Source organism: Coloeus monedula, assembly GCF_965178545.1.
Source record: "Coloeus monedula genome assembly, chromosome: 2".
Taxonomy (NCBI): domain Eukaryota; kingdom Metazoa; phylum Chordata; class Aves; order Passeriformes; family Corvidae; genus Coloeus; species Coloeus monedula.
Genome location: NC_138782.1, coordinates 1,546,108 through 1,563,538, shown reverse-complemented (window position 1 = coordinate 1,563,538; position 17,431 = coordinate 1,546,108). Strand labels below are relative to the sequence as shown.

The 17,431-nt window shown below is 55.6% G+C and overlaps 2 protein-coding genes across 2 annotated transcripts; one reads left to right on the top strand and one right to left on the bottom strand.

Moving 5' to 3' along the window:
• Positions 1 to 330: 330 nt before the first annotated feature.
• On the top strand, positions 331 to 8,259 carry NAPB (NSF attachment protein beta). Its single transcript, XM_082302118.1, has 11 exons — positions 331 to 526; positions 2,282 to 2,361; positions 2,658 to 2,774; positions 3,482 to 3,528; positions 3,605 to 3,682; positions 4,324 to 4,379; positions 4,588 to 4,672; positions 5,221 to 5,325; positions 5,552 to 5,620; positions 5,824 to 5,874; positions 6,709 to 8,259. Exons 1-11 carry the CDS (start codon positions 429 to 431, stop codon positions 6,811 to 6,813), a joined length of 891 nt encoding a protein of 296 aa, XP_082158244.1. The 5' UTR covers positions 331 to 428; the 3' UTR covers positions 6,814 to 8,259.
• A 672-nt stretch (positions 8,260 to 8,931) lies between these two features.
• Positions 8,932 to 17,237, bottom strand: LOC309586113 (GDNF-inducible zinc finger protein 1-like). Its single transcript, XM_082302681.1, has 6 exons — positions 17,122 to 17,237; positions 14,635 to 15,910; positions 12,069 to 12,163; positions 11,432 to 11,599; positions 10,709 to 10,866; positions 8,932 to 10,335 (listed from the first exon to the last, which is right to left on the bottom strand). Exons 2-6 carry the CDS (start codon positions 15,897 to 15,899, stop codon positions 10,024 to 10,026), a joined length of 1,998 nt encoding a protein of 665 aa, XP_082158807.1. The 5' UTR covers positions 15,900 to 15,910; positions 17,122 to 17,237; the 3' UTR covers positions 8,932 to 10,023.
• Between the last annotated feature and the right edge of the window lie 194 nt (positions 17,238 to 17,431).

Here is a 17,431-nt window from a genome sequence, read left to right as displayed (position 1 = left end):
TATTCCCAGGAAAGTGTAGCTCACCTCCCGGGAGTCTGAGCTTCAGCTCTCCTGCCTTACAGGTGAGGTCGTTCCCAGGAAACTCGGGGAGTAACATAAATAACCTTCGGGATAAGGATTGACCTGACCCAGATCCCAGCGGCAGCACTAAGCTGGGATCGCACTCCCATCCCCTCGCAATCAAGCACAGCCGTCTCTTGGGGAAGCTCCTGAAGGAATCCCCCTTTGGGAATAACCCAAGGGCCGCGGCTGCGCGGGTCGCACCCGCCGGGAGGAGCCGCTCATCCCCGATCCCCGCCGGATCCCGCATCCCGCATCCTGCGCGCGCCCCGCCCCGCGCACGCGCCCGCCGCGCTCCCGGTGCCGCGGCGGAGGAGGAGGAGGAAGGAGCGGAGAGGAAGGAGAGACGAGCAGGGAAAGCGCGAGCCATGGACAGCGCCGGGAAGGAGCGGGAGGCCGTGCAGCTCATGGCCGAGGCCGAGAAGCGCGTCAAGGGCTCGCACTCCTTCCTGCGGGGGCTCTTCGGGTGAGCGGCTCCCGCATCACCCTTCCCGCATTCCGCATCCCCCGGCCAACCTCCTGCATCTCCCCCCTTTCCCGGCTCCTGGATCCCCCTCTCCAGCTCCTGCTCGCCGCCTTCCAGCCCCTTCGCACCCCCATTCCCAGCTCCCGCTCCCCTTCAGCTCCTGGATCCCCCCACCCCGAGCCCCTGCCCCCCTCCCGTCTCCTACATCCGCCCCTTCCCTATTTCCAGCCCCCCTTCCCCACGTCCATCCTCCCCTTCCCAATCTGTTCCTCCTTTTTCCCAGCTCCAGCCCCGCGGTGTGGGTGAGGGTCTCCCTTATCCCTGTCAGGGCGCACGGAGCGCTCCCATCCCGATCCAAAGCCCGCTCTCCCCGGAGCAGCCCCTCCTGGCCGCCCATGGCCTCAGGGATGTGCCGAGCGCGCTCGGCCTCTGCGGCTCCCGTCCTCCGCCCGCGGCCCAGCTTTATCCTGGGGGAATCATCGGGGGATGGGCTCTCCCGAAACCCCAGGGAACACCGGCACCCCGGGGCTGCGGCCGGCGCTATCCCAGAAAATGGCAGAGCTTCCTTTTCCCTGGGCCTGGCTGCTCGAGTCTCGCTGTTCCTGGGGGTGTGCCTGGAAACGGGATGGTTTGGCCACCTCAGTCCCGCTTTTCCTTAGTTTTTTTTAAGGAAAGAGCATTCCCGGAGCGATGCTCCGCGAAGGCCTGGAGGTTTGTATCCATCAGCCAGGAAAAATCGGCTGCGGCCGCCCTAAAACCCCCAAGTTTTAAATAGAAATTCCTCCCCGGCCAGATTCCAGCAGATTAATCAGGCAGGGCCTGCTCCAGGGGCGTAATCCGGGCGGCAAATTCCTGAAAATCCTTGGAGGGAACGGGCAGAGATTTCAAGAGGGGAATTTTTAATTTTCAGGGCTAAAAATAGCTGGAGGGAAAAAAAAGAGGAAGGAGAGGATGGGGGGGTGACTCGGCTCTTGGCATCGTCCCGGCAAACGGGATGTCCAGGCCTCCCAGTGCCCGCTTCCTGCCTGGGCTCCTCCTGGAATTGCTCCACCACCTTGCACAAGCGCTGTTATTCCTTTAGTTTTAGTTTTTTGGGATGAAAAGGCTGGGACCTGCCCATTCCAGAGGCCTCTCTGGGTGTAGCATTCCTCGGTGCTGCCGCCGTTGGCTTCGGCTCGTGCCAGAGGCGGCTTCCAAGGGCAAGGAGGGATCCAAAAATCCCGCCTGCGCTTCCAAACCAACCGGGCTCGGCTGCCAGAGGGAGAGAGGGAGGGGAGAAAAGCACCAGAATTCCCAAGGGATGGGAAAGAAAACGGAACAATCGCTGCTGTGAGGTGGATTGAAGAGCAGCGTGGATGGGGCGCTTGGGGACGTGGACTGTGGGGGAATGTTGGATTCGTGAGCTTGAGGGGTTTCCAGCCTTAGGGATTCTGGGGTTCCTTTTTTTACCATGGGAGCAGAACTCGATCCCACCTGGCTCCTGTCAGGGACTTAGGGAGAGCGAGGAGGTCCCCCCGGAGCCTCCTTTTTTCCAGGAGTTCCATGAAAAATCTGCATTCCCTTACCAAAAACGCTGACCTTTGGCATCTCGGAATTCCGGGAGAGCCCCCAACTCCAGCGTTCCCCTTTCAGTGCTCTCACATGGGGGGCAGGATCAGCCTCAGGGAGCCTGGAGAGGCCAAGATTCCCAATCCCGATTTCGGCTCGGGAGCCGTGTTCCCGCCCGGCCTCAGGAGCTTTCCCGCTGTATTCCAGGGGCAACACCCGGGTGGAGGAGGCATGTGAGATGTACACCAGGGCTGCCAACATGTTCAAGATCGCCAAAAACTGGAGTGGTGAGTCCAAATCCTGGGATTTGAGGGTGGCATCACTGATCCCAGGTGATCCCGGAGTGCCCAAACGTCTTCCAGTGAGTTATTCCATAGGGAATGGTCTCTGTGTCCGTGCAATTCCTACTTAAATGCTGGGAGAGTGGGCAGAGGGAATAAGCTGAAGGATCTTGGATGAATTCTAAAATGACAGCTGGTGATCCTGCTGGGAAGCCCTCATCCCTGAATCTCCATGAGTCCCGGAAGCGGCACATTCCTGCTCGTTCCCGGAATTCACGGGATCACTATTCCTTCTTTTCCAGCGGCAGGAAATGCCTTTTGCCAGGCAGCCAAGCTGCACATGCAGCTCCAGAGCAAGCATGACTCTGCCACCAGCTTCGTGGATGCTGGGAATGCCTACAAAAAAGCGGATCCGCAAGGTAAGGCAGTGGAATCCGGCAGCGGAATCTGGGATTGTTCCCAGTGGTTGAACGCTCAGTGGTGGTAGAGGTGTATTCCTGCTTTTCCAGGAGATTTGGGATGGTGCAGGAGGGTCAGCACCATCCTTGGCGTTTGTTGGGATTGGGGATGCTGCGAGGCGTTGGGAATTCCGGCAGCTTCCGTCCTGGTTTGGCTTGGCTTTAGGGAAGGGCTTCCTGAGGAATGGCTCTAGGCAGTCCCTGGGCTGGATCCCGGTGGGATCCCTGCTGTGTCCCCGAGGCTTTCCCCAGTCCTGGCCTTTGCTGGGATGACAATCGAGGATCTGGGATTCTTTCAAGCTGGTTGGGATTTTTGGGAAAGCCTCCAATCCCATTTTCCCTAGACAGGTCTGGAAGCGAATCCCCCACCTCCCACCAGCACTATCCCAGGAGACACAGGAACAAACTCAGGGTGGATAAAACCCAGAATTCCCTGGAAAACAGCAGCGTTGTGGAGTTGATCCCTTGAATTTTGCTGCGCTGGGGGAGGCAGAGGCCAAACTCAGGGTTGGGTCATCCCGGTGTTTGCTCCCTTTGGGAATTGCTGGGCGCGCTGGGACCGAGGTCACTGCAGCCACCCTGCTGAGTCGGTGTCCCTGGAGCAGCTGCAGGGAACGGGGTTGGGAACGGGCTGAGGCTGACGCTGTTGTCTCTCACGCACGCTGCAGAGGCCATCAACTGCTTAAACGCAGCCATCGATATCTACACGGACATGGTAAGGCCCCGCTCCCGGGAACCCGCGCGGCCTCCCGGGAACGCCGCGCCTCACCCCGCCTCCCTCCCGTCCCCAGGGCCGCTTCACCATCGCCGCCAAGCACCACATCACCATCGCCGAGATCTACGAGGCCGAGCTGGTGGACATCGAGAAGGTGAGGGGACGTCGGGGACGTCATCGCTGCTGACGTCATCAGTGACGTCATTGGAGGCCCCGGCACGGCTTTCCCAGAAAGCCTTGGCTGCCCCATCCCTGGAAGTGTCCAAGCTGGAGCAGCCTGGGATAGTGGAAGGTGTTCCCCCAATGGAAGTGGATCTTCCCTGCCAACCCAAACCATCATGGGATTTCCTTGCTCTCTGTAATCCCCATCTCCAGGAATTCCCAGTGTAGGTGCAATCCAGCCCTGACTTGGAGTCAGTGCTTTTCCCAGCATGGAGCATTCCCAGTCTTTTGGTGTGTCCCTGTGCCGAACGCTCCGGTGAGAGCCCACCTCGGTGTCCCCATTGGAAGAGCGCTTTGGGAATGTCATGGAGCCGTTTTCTGTCCCTCTTCAGTTCCCATGTCAGCAGTGATTCCCTCATTCCCATTTCCAGGCTCCCTGGGCAGGAATCCCACTGCGGATCTCCTGCTAGAGTTTTGCAGGATAAAAGCAGGTGGGGTTTAGGGATGATTTTCCAGGCAAGGATTCCCTTCCTCGGCTCCGCTCCGTTGGATCCCATCGCTCTCCCTGCATGTCAGTGCTGCTCCCTGGGGTGCTCTATCCCAGGATTTCTGATCCCACGTTTCTGTCCCCAGGCCATCGCGCACTACGAGCAGGCCGCGGATTATTACAAGGGAGAGGAATCCAACAGGCAAGTCCTTGGGATCGGCGGGAAGGGCCGGAGCAGGGATGCATCCCACAACCACCACACTTCTAATTCAGGCTATTCCGAGAGAATTCCTCTAAATCCCAGCTGTGGCTTCCTGCTTTTCTCTTGGGGAAGGGGTGCTGGGTGGTGCTGGGGCACGGGCTGGTGAATTCCCAGGATTCAGGGCCTGATTTTTGGGATGTGGTTGCAGCTCAGCCAACAAGTGTCTGCTGAAGGTGGCGGCGTACGCGGCGCAGCTGGAGCAGTACCAGAAAGCCATCGAGATCTACGAGCAGGTCAGGAGCCAGATCCCATGGGAACAGCCATGGGCATAGGCAAATCCCAAGGAAAAGGGCACGGGGGGGTTGGCAAAACTGCTGGAATCGGGGAGCTGCTTAGGTTGGAAAAGCTCTCTGAGGTCCGAGTCCCGCTGTTCCCCTGGCACGGCCAAGTGTCCCCAAGTGCCACATCTGTGATTTCTGGTGTTTCCAAGAAAAGGAATGTATTTCCAGCTCCCTTTGGCAGAAAATTCCCTGCTGGATCTATCAGCTCTGCCTTTTGTGGGATATTTACCTGGGAATACCAGCAGTGCTTGCAGGGGGTTCATGCCGGAGCAGCTTTTTCCCAAATGGATTTGTTTTCCCATTTCCTTGTCAACCAGGGGTCAGCCCAGTGGCATCTGACTTCCCTTGGGATGAGCTCGAAACCTCCCTGCTTCCCAACAGCCTTTTGGCATTTTTTCCATGCCTTTTATTCCCAGCCCCGTGGCTCAGGGTGGAATTGGAATTGGTTTGATCCAGGGTTTCCTTTCCTGCCCCTTTTTTCCATGTTTTTTTTTCTCCAGGTGGGAACAAACACCATGGATAACCCCCTGCTCAAGTACAGCGCCAAGGAATATTTCTTCAAAGCTGCCCTGTGCCACTTCATCGTGGATGAGCTGAATGCCAAGGTCAGTTATCCCAGAATTCCCAAGCCCTCCCCACCAGCCTGCTGGGAGAAGCTCGGTGGGCTCGGAACCGTTATCCCCAGAGTCCCTGATCCCTCCTGAGCAGTGGCTGGAGTTCTTGATGTGCCACTGGCACGTGGTGGATACTTCCCGGAGTTTGAGGATGGGAAGGCAAATCCTGGGAAAAAACCTGGGAATGGTACGTGAAGGGATCTCTTCTCTCTTCCAGCTTGCGCTGGAGAAATATGAAGAAATGTTCCCGGCGTTCACAGATTCCCGGGAATGCAAGCTATTGAAAGTGAGTAACCAGGGGGCTTTCCCACTTTTCCGGGGCTTTTCTCCTCTATCCCAATCTTTTAGAGGACATTGGCCTCACTTTTCCCTGGGTTTGGCCCAGCGCCGTGTTTGTGGTGGGTGTTTTCTCTGTTCCCTGGGATGAGATGCCGCAGCAGGCACGTGGATTAACAGCGCATTCCCTAATTCTTCCCGGTGTTTTCCCAGAAACTGCTGGAAGCCCACGAGGAGCAGAACAGCGAGGCCTACACCGAGGCAGTGAGTACTCACAGATTCCCTTGGGAATGCTGCTTCTGCCCTCTCTTTTTTGGGATAGCTGTGCCCTGTTCAGTATTTGGGAACCCGCGGAAAGGGGCTGGGAGTGGAGCTGCTCCGGCAAGGTCCCAGCTTCCTCCTTCAGCATTCCTGGTTTCTCATGGAGAGTTGAGATCCTGCCTGGATCCTTTGGTGTTTGACAGGAGCTTAAAGTGCTCGGGGTGGGTTTGGAGAGACTTTTCCCAGGATCTTGGCCCTGTGTCTTTTCCCTTTCCCCCTCTGCTTTCCCTTGTTTCCCCCCCTTCCCCCTTTTCTTTCCCTTTCCCCCTTTTTTCTTTTCTCCTTTTTTTTTCCTTTCCCTTGTTTCCCCCCCCCTTTCCCCTTGGTTTGTTCCCTTTCTCCTCTTCCTCCTTTTCTCTTCTTCCCCTTTTTCCTCTCTTCCCCTTTTCCCCTTTTTTTTGCCCTTCCTCTTTTTCCTCCTTCCCCTTGTTTCCCCTTTTCTCTCATTTTCCCTTGTTTCCCCCCACTTTCCCATTATTTTCCCCCCTTCTTTCCCCTTATTCTTCCCCCTCCCTTTTCCCCTTATTTTCCCCCCTTTTCCCTTAATTTTCCCTCCCCTTATTTTTCCCTTTTCCCCTTGCTTTTCCCCTCTTTCCCCTTGTTTTTCCCTCTCCCTTTCCCATTATTTTCCCCCCTTCTTTCCCCTCGTTTCTCCCCCCTTTCTCTTCATTGTCCTTTGCATTCCCCCCGCCCTTTCCCTCCCCTTTATTCCCAGACGTGTGCCGCTCCCATCCCAGCCTCATTCCCTTTCCTGATCCACGTTTTTGCCGGTGCCAGGTGAAGGAATTCGACTCCATCTCGCGGCTGGATCAGTGGCTCACCACGATGCTGCTGCGCATCAAGAAAACCATCCAGGGCGAGGGCGACGGCGACCTCAAGTGACGCCCGCGGGCCCTTCCCGCCTCCAGCCGAGGACTTTTCGGGAATTCCCGACCCAATCCCGGGCATTCCCGACCCAATCCTGCGCTTTCTTTCGTCGCTTCCCACTCCCACGGCTCCCTGTGTTTCTTTAGCTCTGTGGTGACGCTCCGGGCGGATCCGAGGCGGGAGAAGCTGTTGGAGCAGAATTCCTCCTCCTCCTCCTCGGGTTTGGTCCCACTCATCCCGGTGCCTGCACTGACAGCTCCCAGTTTTCCCGCTGTTCCGTTGATTCCAGCATGTAAATATTCCATGCAGGCCGGCACAGTACCAGTAAGCGCTTCCAGCCTGTTGTGTTCCTGTTTTCCCATTCTCAAGTGTTGGATCCGTTTGGATTCGGGGCTCTGGACGCGGTGCTAGCCAGAGGCTTTGGGAATTGGCAATATCCCGCACACCCCCGCCACGCCAGAGGCATTCCAGGAGCGCCGGGATCGGGGTCGGCCCTAGGTCCTGGTTGGTTTCCATCTTTCTTGGATTGATTTTCCACTTCAGTTCGTGGTGCATCCCATCCCTCCACTTCCCAAAGAATTCCACCCGAGGAAGGATCTGCTTTTGTACCTGTCCCTCCGCGTGCGCTGGGCACGATCCCTAAATTCCGACCCCTCAGCTGCACACGGGTTTTGATCCCACGGGAGCCTTGTGGGAATTCAGGTGCCGGGGGAAGGCGCAGTTTGCTTGGGAAGGGTTGAAAAATTCCTGCAGGAATTTATGGATGCGTGGTTAGGGAGAGAGGATGGAGCTGCCTGGTTTTCCATGGATGTGTCGGAGGCGTCGGGAGCTTGTGCAATTTGTCACTTTTTGGGAAGAGTGACTTCATGACTTAAGGGCTGTTCTGGAGGCTCCAGGCAGGCCCCGCCCCTCTTTCCTCTGGAAAAAGGTTGGAATGTTGGGCTTTGGATAGAGCTTGGCTTGGTGGGCTCTGAAGTTCTGAGAACCAAAAATCCTGATCCATGCCAAATTCTCCTTGGTTTGGTGTTTTCCCGCCCTTCCCCATCTCGTACTTCCCACAGGTCCTCGTGTTCATCCCAAACATCCCAAAGAGATGGAAAAGCCCGGGCTTGGGAGGCAGGAGGGATATCCCAGCTCCAGGCTTGGCAGCACACGGAGTTCATCCATTCCCACCCTTCGGAATGGCTTTGTCCGGCGTCCAGCACCGTGGGAGCTGGGATGAGGGGAAGCACAGCGTGGGAGGTTCCACTTTTCCCGGTGTTTCTCGGTTGCGTTCCCATTCCCTGTGTGGGTGTTGTAGGCCAGGAGGAGCAGGAGGGCTGTTACTCCATCCCTACACCTGGTAGCTGTGTGTGAGTAGCTCCAGCATGTCCTCCGCTGTATCCATGGTGAATTGTGACGGTTCCCAGGTGACAATTCCGCCACTCCCGCTATATTCCCGCCCCACTTCCATCACCCCCTACTCAGAAAACTTATTTAAGGAAATGGCCTTAGCAGGAATATCATGTTTGGTGTGACTCTGTTCATGAATAAAGTGAAAATCATGGATGGAAGGAGGGAGCAGTGGTTTTTCTGGGAAACTCACAAGGCTGGAGCGTGGTGGGATGATGGAGGCTGGGAGGAGTTGTGATTCCCTGAACTCCTGTTTGGAATCATGGAATGGTTTGGGTGGGAAAGGACCTTAAAGCTCACCCTGTTCCAGGGACACCTTCCACTATCCCAGCTTGCTCCAAGCCCCTTGGACACTCCAGGGATGGAGCAGCCACAGCTGCTCTGGGAAAAACTCTCCCAGGGCCTGCCCACCCTGACAGGGAAGAATTCCTTCCCAATATCCCACCAAAATTCCCCCTCTGTCACTGGGACGCCCTTCCCTCCTTCTTTTCCTGTCACTGCAATTCCTGCTGAAGATTCACTTCCTGCTGGATCCCACTTCCCTGCAGGCCCCTTCTGAGGTTTCCAGGGAATCTTCTCCAGGTGGACCTTCCGAGCCTGTCAGCATCCCAAAGTATCCCATTGGATATGACCAAGTCACTGGGAGGTCTCCATATTCCATATTTTAATAGGAACAGCTCAGACAACTCACTTCCGTGTATTCCCAGAGTACAAAACATTCCCTGGCTCCGGATCCAACTGCTCAGCCTTTAAATATATCTACAACCCCTTTCATTCCCTTGGGAATAACTGAGCTCCAGCAGGAATAAATATCTCAAATATATCCTCTTGGAAATGCCCTCCGGTACAAAAGTTCCCTTTTTCCTAGCTTTGAATTCCATGAGAACGCCTCCGCCATCCCTTTATCCCAAAAAATACCTCTGTGGTCTTTATTGCTGGACCTCACCAGGCTGGATTGTGCTTACCTTTCCCAAAGTTCTGCTCCCAGCTTCAGCTGAGGAATCTCGGTGGGAATACTACAGGAACAGGCAAAGAAACGGGGAAAGGAATGGGAAGAGCTGCGGGTTTTGACACTGGGAAACCGACCCCGAGGTCTGGAGCATTGCACCGTAGCAGCAAGTTGCTGTTCCCAAAGAACAGGAGACAACACTCCGAGGCTCCCTCCCTGCCCAGGGAAAATCCCCCAAATCCTATTCCACGAAAATGGAGCGGCAAAAGCCTCTGAACTGAGCCTTTTCCCAGACTTTTTTCCAGGAGGTGTTTTGGTCTCCTAAGTGCCCAATTCCATGGGAGCTGGAGCAGCTGGAAGGTGAGAAGTGACAGGATCCAAGTGCCAGACTGCTCCAGCTTCCATGGAATTGTAAAACCAAGGAAGCAACACTTGGCTCCCACCTGCCCCTCTCGCTGCTCAGAGACTCCGAACTCCTGGAATGAAACTCCAAAGCTGCTCCCACTCTTTGGGATCTTTGGCAAAAGCAGAGAGAAACCAGCATTTCCTGAAAAGCAAATTTAGCCAGACTTTTCCTGGATGAAATTCCACTGGGGAAAACGCAGCGAATGTCACGGAGAAACATCGGTTCTCCTGATTGTCCATGTGGCACTGAATTCCCTGGAAAACAAACCTGCACCACCAAGGTCCCTGAGCCACGCCCTGAATTCCCAGGGAATCAACTCCCACAAATTCCCCGGCGTGGTGCCACCCTGCCCGACCACAGGAGATGGAGCTGGGGAAGGAATTTCCAGAGGAAAGCTGGAAATCCACTTTTCCCCAGCTTCCCTCGGGCCAAGGACTGTACAAGGGGTGCAGCCTAAGGAGCGGGCGGCAGTCCCCAGTTATTCCATGTTCACCAGGGCATGGAGCTGGGGCTGCCCGGAGTCCGTCTGCGTGTGGAGCACGCTGAGCTCTCCCAGCAGAGATTCCTGTGCTCCCGGGGCCTTACAGTCCGTGCCGGAATTCCCACTTCCCGGGCCGGCTGCCAGGCCCTGGTAGGGGCTGTTCTCTGGGAAGGCCAGCAGCTTTTCCGGGATTTTGGGGGACACCTCGTATTCCTCGTCGGGAAGCTCCGTTTTGTGCCCCTCGTCGTTCTTGGCGGCTCCTTCCACGATGACCAGGAAGGACTTCCAGGGGGTGTTTTTATCATGGATCTGCAAAGGGATAACCAGGGGAGAGAACGTTGGATACGGGATGACAAGGCAAAGTTTGGGTCAAGCTTGTATTTGATGCTGGTAGGAAAGGTCTTTGTTTTGGAGTCATGGGATGGTTTGGGTGGGAAGGGACCTTAAAGGTGATCTGGGGACACCTCCCACTATCCCACATCGCTCCAAGCCCCGTCCAACCTGGTTTTGAACACTTCCAAGGATGTGGAAGCCACAGGTTTTCTGGCAAAACTATGCCAGGGAAGAATCCCTTCCCAACATCCCAGCTTCCCCCAGAACTGGAAGCCCCACCCACGCTTGACCCGTCAGCCCATGGGCTGTGGCAGCCCCCGGAAGGCGCTCCAGGAGGGCGGGATCGTACCGAGGTGTGGCGGCGCAGCGTGGATTTGTCGGTGAAGGTCCTGCCGCAGGCGTTGCACATGAAGGGCTTCTCGCCGGTGTGGATGCGGTGGTGCCGCTGCAGCGCGTTCAGCTGCGTGAACTGCTTCCCGCACTGGTCACAGCAGTACGGCCGCTCCCCTGGGAATACGGCATGGGGCGCGGGCTGGGCACGGGCTGCTGCGGCTCGGGAATGCCCGGCGAGCCCCGCATGGCAGGGAACGGCCAGGGAAAACATCCCGGTGCTACCAGTGTTGTTGTGACCCAGCTGGAGGCAGCAGCTTCCTCCCAGCCCCAGAAAGTCGTGCTGCCGCTCCACTTTTCCACAGATTTCCCATGGATTTTCCGTGACAGGCTCAAGTCCTGCCCAGAATCCAGGTATTCCTCCTCTTTATTCACCCTTCTCTGAGCAAGAACCCCCACGCCGCTCCCAGCCCTGGGATCGCTCCAAACACCCCACAAACTCCCTGTCTGGAGTTTTCCTCCTTCCCCAGCTAAACCAGAGCTCTCCATCCCCAACGATCCCGGCATCTCCACAGCCTACGGAAGCGTGCCAGGGAACTGCTGTCACGCAGGACTAGTGGGAGGAGGGGAGGACATGACACATCAAGGCGTGCACGCGGGGAAAAAACCTGGCTGAGAATTCCTGGCTGGAATATTGCCGTGGTGAGGGGTGTATCCAAGAAAAGGAACAAATCCATCCTACCTGTGTGGACTTTGATGTGCTGGTACAGGGAATTCCGCTGGGCAAAGGTCCGGAAGCAAACCTCACACTTGAAGGGCTTGGATCCCGTGTGGATCCGGTTGTGGTGCTTCAAGTATTCCTTGGAGGCAAAGCTCTTCCCACAGGTTTCACACATGAAAGGCCTTTCCCCTGAAAAAGGGGGAAAAGGAGGATTAAATCAGCAAAGCTTTGGGAATGCTCTTAAATATCCCACAGAAATTCCGGAGCGTGGCCTCACTGTGGGGACATTTAAAGGTCACCCAGCTCCAAACCATTCTATGGGCAGGGAAACCTTCCTCTATCCCAGGTTGCTCCAAGCCTGGAACTTGTTCCCAACCTGGCCTGGAACAATTCCAGGGATGGGGCAGCAACAGTTTCTCTGGGGAAACTGTTCCAGGGCCTCACTGCTCTCACAGGGAGGAATTTCTTTCCAAAATCCAATTTAAATCAACCCTCGCTCAGCTTAAAATCACGGGACATCCTTGGGAACCTTTCTCAGGCAAATCCCACCTAAGAGACGACGAGATGTCATTTTATCCATAAAAACACGGCCAAAAAGCAGCATTTTCCATTTCCCTGGAATGGCTGGGATTGGTTTCTCCCAGTTTTGCAGCCTCACCTGTGTGGCAGCGCCTGTGGTAGATGAGCATGTGGTTCTGGGTGAAGCGGGCCCCACACTCGTCACACACAAAGGGCTTCTCCCCCGTGTGGATCCTGCAAGGAAAAAGGAATGTTCCAACTCCAGGATGAACCCTTCCCTCATTCCCACTGATCCTTACTGCTGGATCAACGCCCACATCCAAGAATGTTACGGTGAAACCGAGTTTTTCAAGGGGGAAAGCAGCCAGATTTAGAAAATTCTCTCCAGGCTGTGGCGCCTGACCCTTTGGGATGTGAGGGAAAGCTCCTCAGGGGGTTGGGATGGCTGCTTTTCCTGGAGAGGCACATCCACGGGGCAAAATAGATCCCAAAGGAGGAGAAATTCCCAGCACACCCAAATTAAGGCAGCACTGAGATGCCAGTGTCCAAAATTCCTGAAAGGGCTCTGGGAACATAAAAAAAAAATCCGGGTTAACCCCTCAGAGAGGACTTTTCCCTGGTAAAAATGCCCCAAGAAAGAGAAAAAAAGGGATAAAACCAGCCTCGAGCCCTTCCTAGGTGATTTTTGCCCTGATAAAAATGTCTTTTCCATGAAAAAAATCAGGCTCAAGCCCTTCAGAAATGATTTTTGCCCTCACAAAAATGTCTCTGGCCCAAGACAGATAAAATAACCGATAAAATCAGGTTAAACCCCCTCAGAGATGATTCTTGCCCTGATAAAAATGCCCTCACAAGGATAAAGTGGATAAAATCATGTCAAACCACGCAGAGATGATTTAGCTTTGATAAGATGCCCTGAGACAGATATAAGAAGTGATAAAATCAACTTCAACCCCTCAGGGATGATTTTTTTTGCCCTGATCAAAATGCCTACCCTAAGACACAGAAAATAACTGATAAAATCAGGGTAAAGTCCCTCAGAAATTATTTTTACAGTGATAAAAACGCCCTGGGACAGATAAAATAACTGATAAAATCAGGTTAACCCCCTCAGAGATCATGTTTGCCCTCATGAAAAAGGGTTCTGCCCTGAGGCAGGTAAAATAAGGGATAAAATCAGGCTAAAACCCCTCAGGGATGATTCTGCTGTGATAAAAATGCCCTCGGAAAGATAAAGTTGATAAAATCAAGTTCAACCCCTCAGAGATGATTTTTGCCCTCATAAAAATGCCCCGAGGGAGATAAAATAACTGATAAATCAGATTAAATCAGATAAAACAGATTAAATCAGATAAATCAGATTAAAACCCCTCAGAGATGATTCTTGCCCTAAGACAGGTAAAATAAGGGATAAAATTGGGTGAAAACCCCTCAGAGATGATTTTTGCCCTGATAAAACCACCCTGGGACAGATAAAACCCAGCGGGTGCCGCATCAGCTCCGTGTGGGTGACATCAGTAACGCGCCACCTCCTCCTATTCCCAGATCCATTGTTTTCCCTGCTTCGCCCCCAAATCCGGCATTTTCCCATTGAAAACCCCGCCACATCCTTCCCAAATATTTCCACACTTGTCTTTGTATTGAGTCTAAGGATGTGCTGGAGGAATCCCACCCACATTTCTCTGCAGCACAGTCCTGGCCCACACGGGATATGAGGAGAAAACAGGGATTTGGGAGGCGCTGAGGGCTGAACCCCACATGAGGAGAAAACAGGGATTTGGGAAGCCCTGAGGGCTGCACCCCACATGAGGAGAAAAAAGGGATTTGGGAGGCTCTGAGGGCTGCACCCCACATGAGAAGAAAACAGGGATTTGGGAGGCACTGAGGGCTGCACCCCACATGAGGAGAAAACAGGGATTTGGGAAGCCCTGAGGGCTGCACCCCACACAGGGAGAAAACAGGGATTTGGGAGGCACTGAGGGCTGCACCCCACATGAGGAGAAAACAGGGATTTGGGAGGCACTGAGGGCTGTACCCCACATGACCACAGGGATTTGGGAGGCACTGAGGGCTGAACCCCACATGAGGAGGAAACAGGGATTTGGGAGGCTCTGAGGGCTGCACCCATGAGGAGAAAACAGGGATTTGGGAGGCACTGAGGGCTGCACCCCACATGAGGAGGAAAAAGGAATTTGGGAGGCTCTGAGGGCTGCACCCCACATGAGGAGAAAAAAGGTATTTGGGAGGCACTGAGGGCTGCACCCCACAAAGGGAGAAAACAGGGATTTGGGAGGCTCTGAGGGCTGCACCCCACATGAGGAGGAAACAGGGATTTGGGAGGCTCTGAGGGCTGAACCCCACATGAGGAGGAAACAGGGATTTGGGAGGCTCTGAGGGCTGCACCCCACATGAGAAGAAAACAGGGATTTGGGAGGCTCTGAGGGCTGAACCCCACATGAGGAGAAAACAGGGATTTGGGAAGCCCTGAGGGCTGCACCCCACATGAGGAGAAAACAGGGATTTGGGAGGCGCTGAGGGCTGCACCCCACACAGGGAGAAAACAGGGATTTGGGAGGCACTGAGGGCTGCACCCCACATGAGGAGAAAACAGGGATTTGGGAGGCACTGAGGGCTGTACCCCACATGACAACAGGGATTTGGGAGGCTCAGGGCCGCGCCCCAAGTCCAGGCAAAGCTGCTCCTACCTCATGTGCGTTTTCAGCGCCGAAGGCTGCGAGAACTTGGCCTCGCACTCGGGGCAGCCATAGGGCTTGTGGCCTGTGTGCGTCCTCTCGTGGAGCCGCAGCGCCGTCCTGGAGCTGAGGCCTTTCCCGCACTGGTGGCACTGGTGGCGCTCCCCGCCGCCCTCGTGCACCTGCAGGATGTGCCTCTTGACGTCCTTCTTCCTCTTGAAGCGCTTGGCGCAGAGCTCGCAGGGGAAGCGGCGCTCGCTGCTGTGCACGTGCCGCTGGTGGCTGCGCAGGTTGCAGCGGTTGGCGAAGGTCTGCGCGCACGTCTCGCAGCGGAACTCCAGCGCCGAGGCGATGCCGTGGCTCTGCTGGATGTGCTTCAGGAAGCTCTTCTCGTACAGGAATTCCTTCTCGCACGTGCCGCACTTGAAGGCGCCGCCGCGCTTCTTCCTGTCCTCCTCGCCTTTGGGGAGGTTTTCCGCAGAGGAGCCCTCAGGTTTGCCGGAGTTCTCCTCCTGCTCCTGCTCTCCCTCCTCGCCCTCAGGCTGCTTTTCCTCCTCGGCGTTCCGCTGCTGCTCCCGCAGCCTCCGGGTGTATTTTTTCTTCGGGATCTCCACGAACACCTTCCTGCCGGCCAGCCGCCCGCTCGCCCTGCGGATCTTGGCGTAAGGAGCCTTCAGCACTTCCTTCTTCTTGTCCATCTTCTCCTTGGATTTGGCAGCCGGCCCCTCGGGAGATGCTCCGTGGCCTGGCCTGGCCACGGAAGAATCCGGAGGGTCCCGCTCGGCCTCTGCTGCGGCCGCGGCGCTCGGGTGGGCGGCGCTTTCCTCCTCGGAATTCTGCGATTCCGAGAAGTTCTGCAGCTCCAGCAGCACAGATTCCAGCATCTGCTTCTTCAGCTGGAAGCAGGTCTCGGAGAGATCCAGGCACTTGAGCTTCTCGGCGATCTCCAGCATGCGCTGCACCCTGTCCTCCTCCACCTCCACGCGCGCCGTGTACACAAATTCCAGGAAGGAGGCGAAATCCGCCACCTGCACCTCGTTGAGGAACACGTTGCTCCGGGGGCCATCCACGGATTTCTCGTTGAGGAAAACCTCCTTGAAGAACTTGCTGGTGGCGGCCAGCACGGCCTTGTGCGCCGGGAATTCCGCGCGGACGCCCTGGTACTCCACGCTCACCGTGACATCGCACAGGTGGCCCAGCAGCCGCAGCTGCTGCATCTCGTTCAGCAGGTTGATGGGAGAGGACTTGGATTCCAGCAGAACAGGATTGCTTTCCATCTTTCTTCTCCCTGCTAACGAGAGCCCGCGTCAGCCAGCGGAATTCCGAAGGTTCGCGGCGGCTGGGGTTTGAGTTTCATGGAATCGCCGAGGTTGGAAAGAGCTCCGAGATCGTTTCATCCAACCTTGGACTGATCTCCGACTCCTCAACAAAACCATGGAGCGAATCTGAGCTTAAATCCCAACCCTGGTGTTTCCATGAAACCCTTTGGACTGTCAGAGGCTGGGACAGGGATGGAGCAAACAGAGCTGGATCCAAGTTAAGGCACCTGGAATGAAGGAATGATTGCTGGCCTCACCAGGCAATAAAAGGAAGGCAAGATTGAGCCAAAGTTAACTGCAATCCCAAAAACTCTGCCTGAAAATGATCTCCACACAAAGTCCCAAGCTCTTTCGTGATGGATAATCGTATCCACACACTGAAAACCCCCAAAATGGCAGGAATGCCTCACAATGGACTCGCAGCCTGCACATTTTGAAGGCCCATTTCCAACCTTCCACTGGGCCGTATTTCCCGGGAATGTCTGAAGCTGCTCCAAAGTTTGTAAAAGAACGGAAGTTCTGGGGTGCTTTCCCAAATGTCTGACCCCAGAAGAAGCTGCATTTCTAATGGATTTGAAGGTGCTCTGAGGAATCTGTGGAGCTGAACCCTGTTCCTAGTGGAATTTAAGGAATTTCTTTCCATTTGCTGGGAATGAACTGATGTCTCGCCCAGTGCTTTATAAACAATCAGTGCTACCAAAACGCCACTTTTTTACCCCAATAAAAATGACTTTTAACTACTTCTCGTGTCATTTCACAACTGCCCCTCTAACTCCCATTTGAGCACTGTTCATTTCCCAGGAATACGGAAAACCTCCTCTTCCAGAGGCAAAACTGGCTGGAAAGAGGCAAGAAGCTCCAGCCCAAAGGGGAACGGGGAGAGGATTCCCAGGTGGCTGCTGCTGGAATCATGGAGAACCACCCCCAGTGCCCACTTCCAATCCCTTTTGGAAAGGGCCCTGGATCACACGGGAATGCTGGGCTGGGGGAAAAGAAGAGGCGGGGGAAAGAAGGGGAGGAAAGGGGGGAAACAAGGAGGGGAAGGGGGAGAAAAAAGGGGAGAGGAAAAGAAAGGGGGAGGAAAGAGGAGGGGAAAAAGAGAAGAGGGGGGCAATAAAGGGGGAAAGACGGGAGAAAAAGGCGGCGGGCGGGGCCAGCCCGCCATGGATCCCGCACTCACCGTTCCCGACCCGTTCCCGGTTTGTTCCCAGTTCGCTCCCGGTCCGTTCCCGGCCTCGGCTCCCGCTCAGCCCCGGGCGCGGCCGGAAGCGCTGACGCGCCACGACCCCGGCCCGCCCCGGCTGAGGCGGCGGCGCGCCGGAAGTGACGCCACGAAGCGCGCCGGACGTTGCTAGGCAACGCGGCCTACCCCCCTCCCCCGGCCTTGGCGGTCCCAAATCCCGGCGTTTTCCCCAGGGAAATCCGGGCGAATGAAGGAGGGGCGGGCTGGGCGGCACTGACGGTTTTATTAAAGGAGGCATTGGTGATTT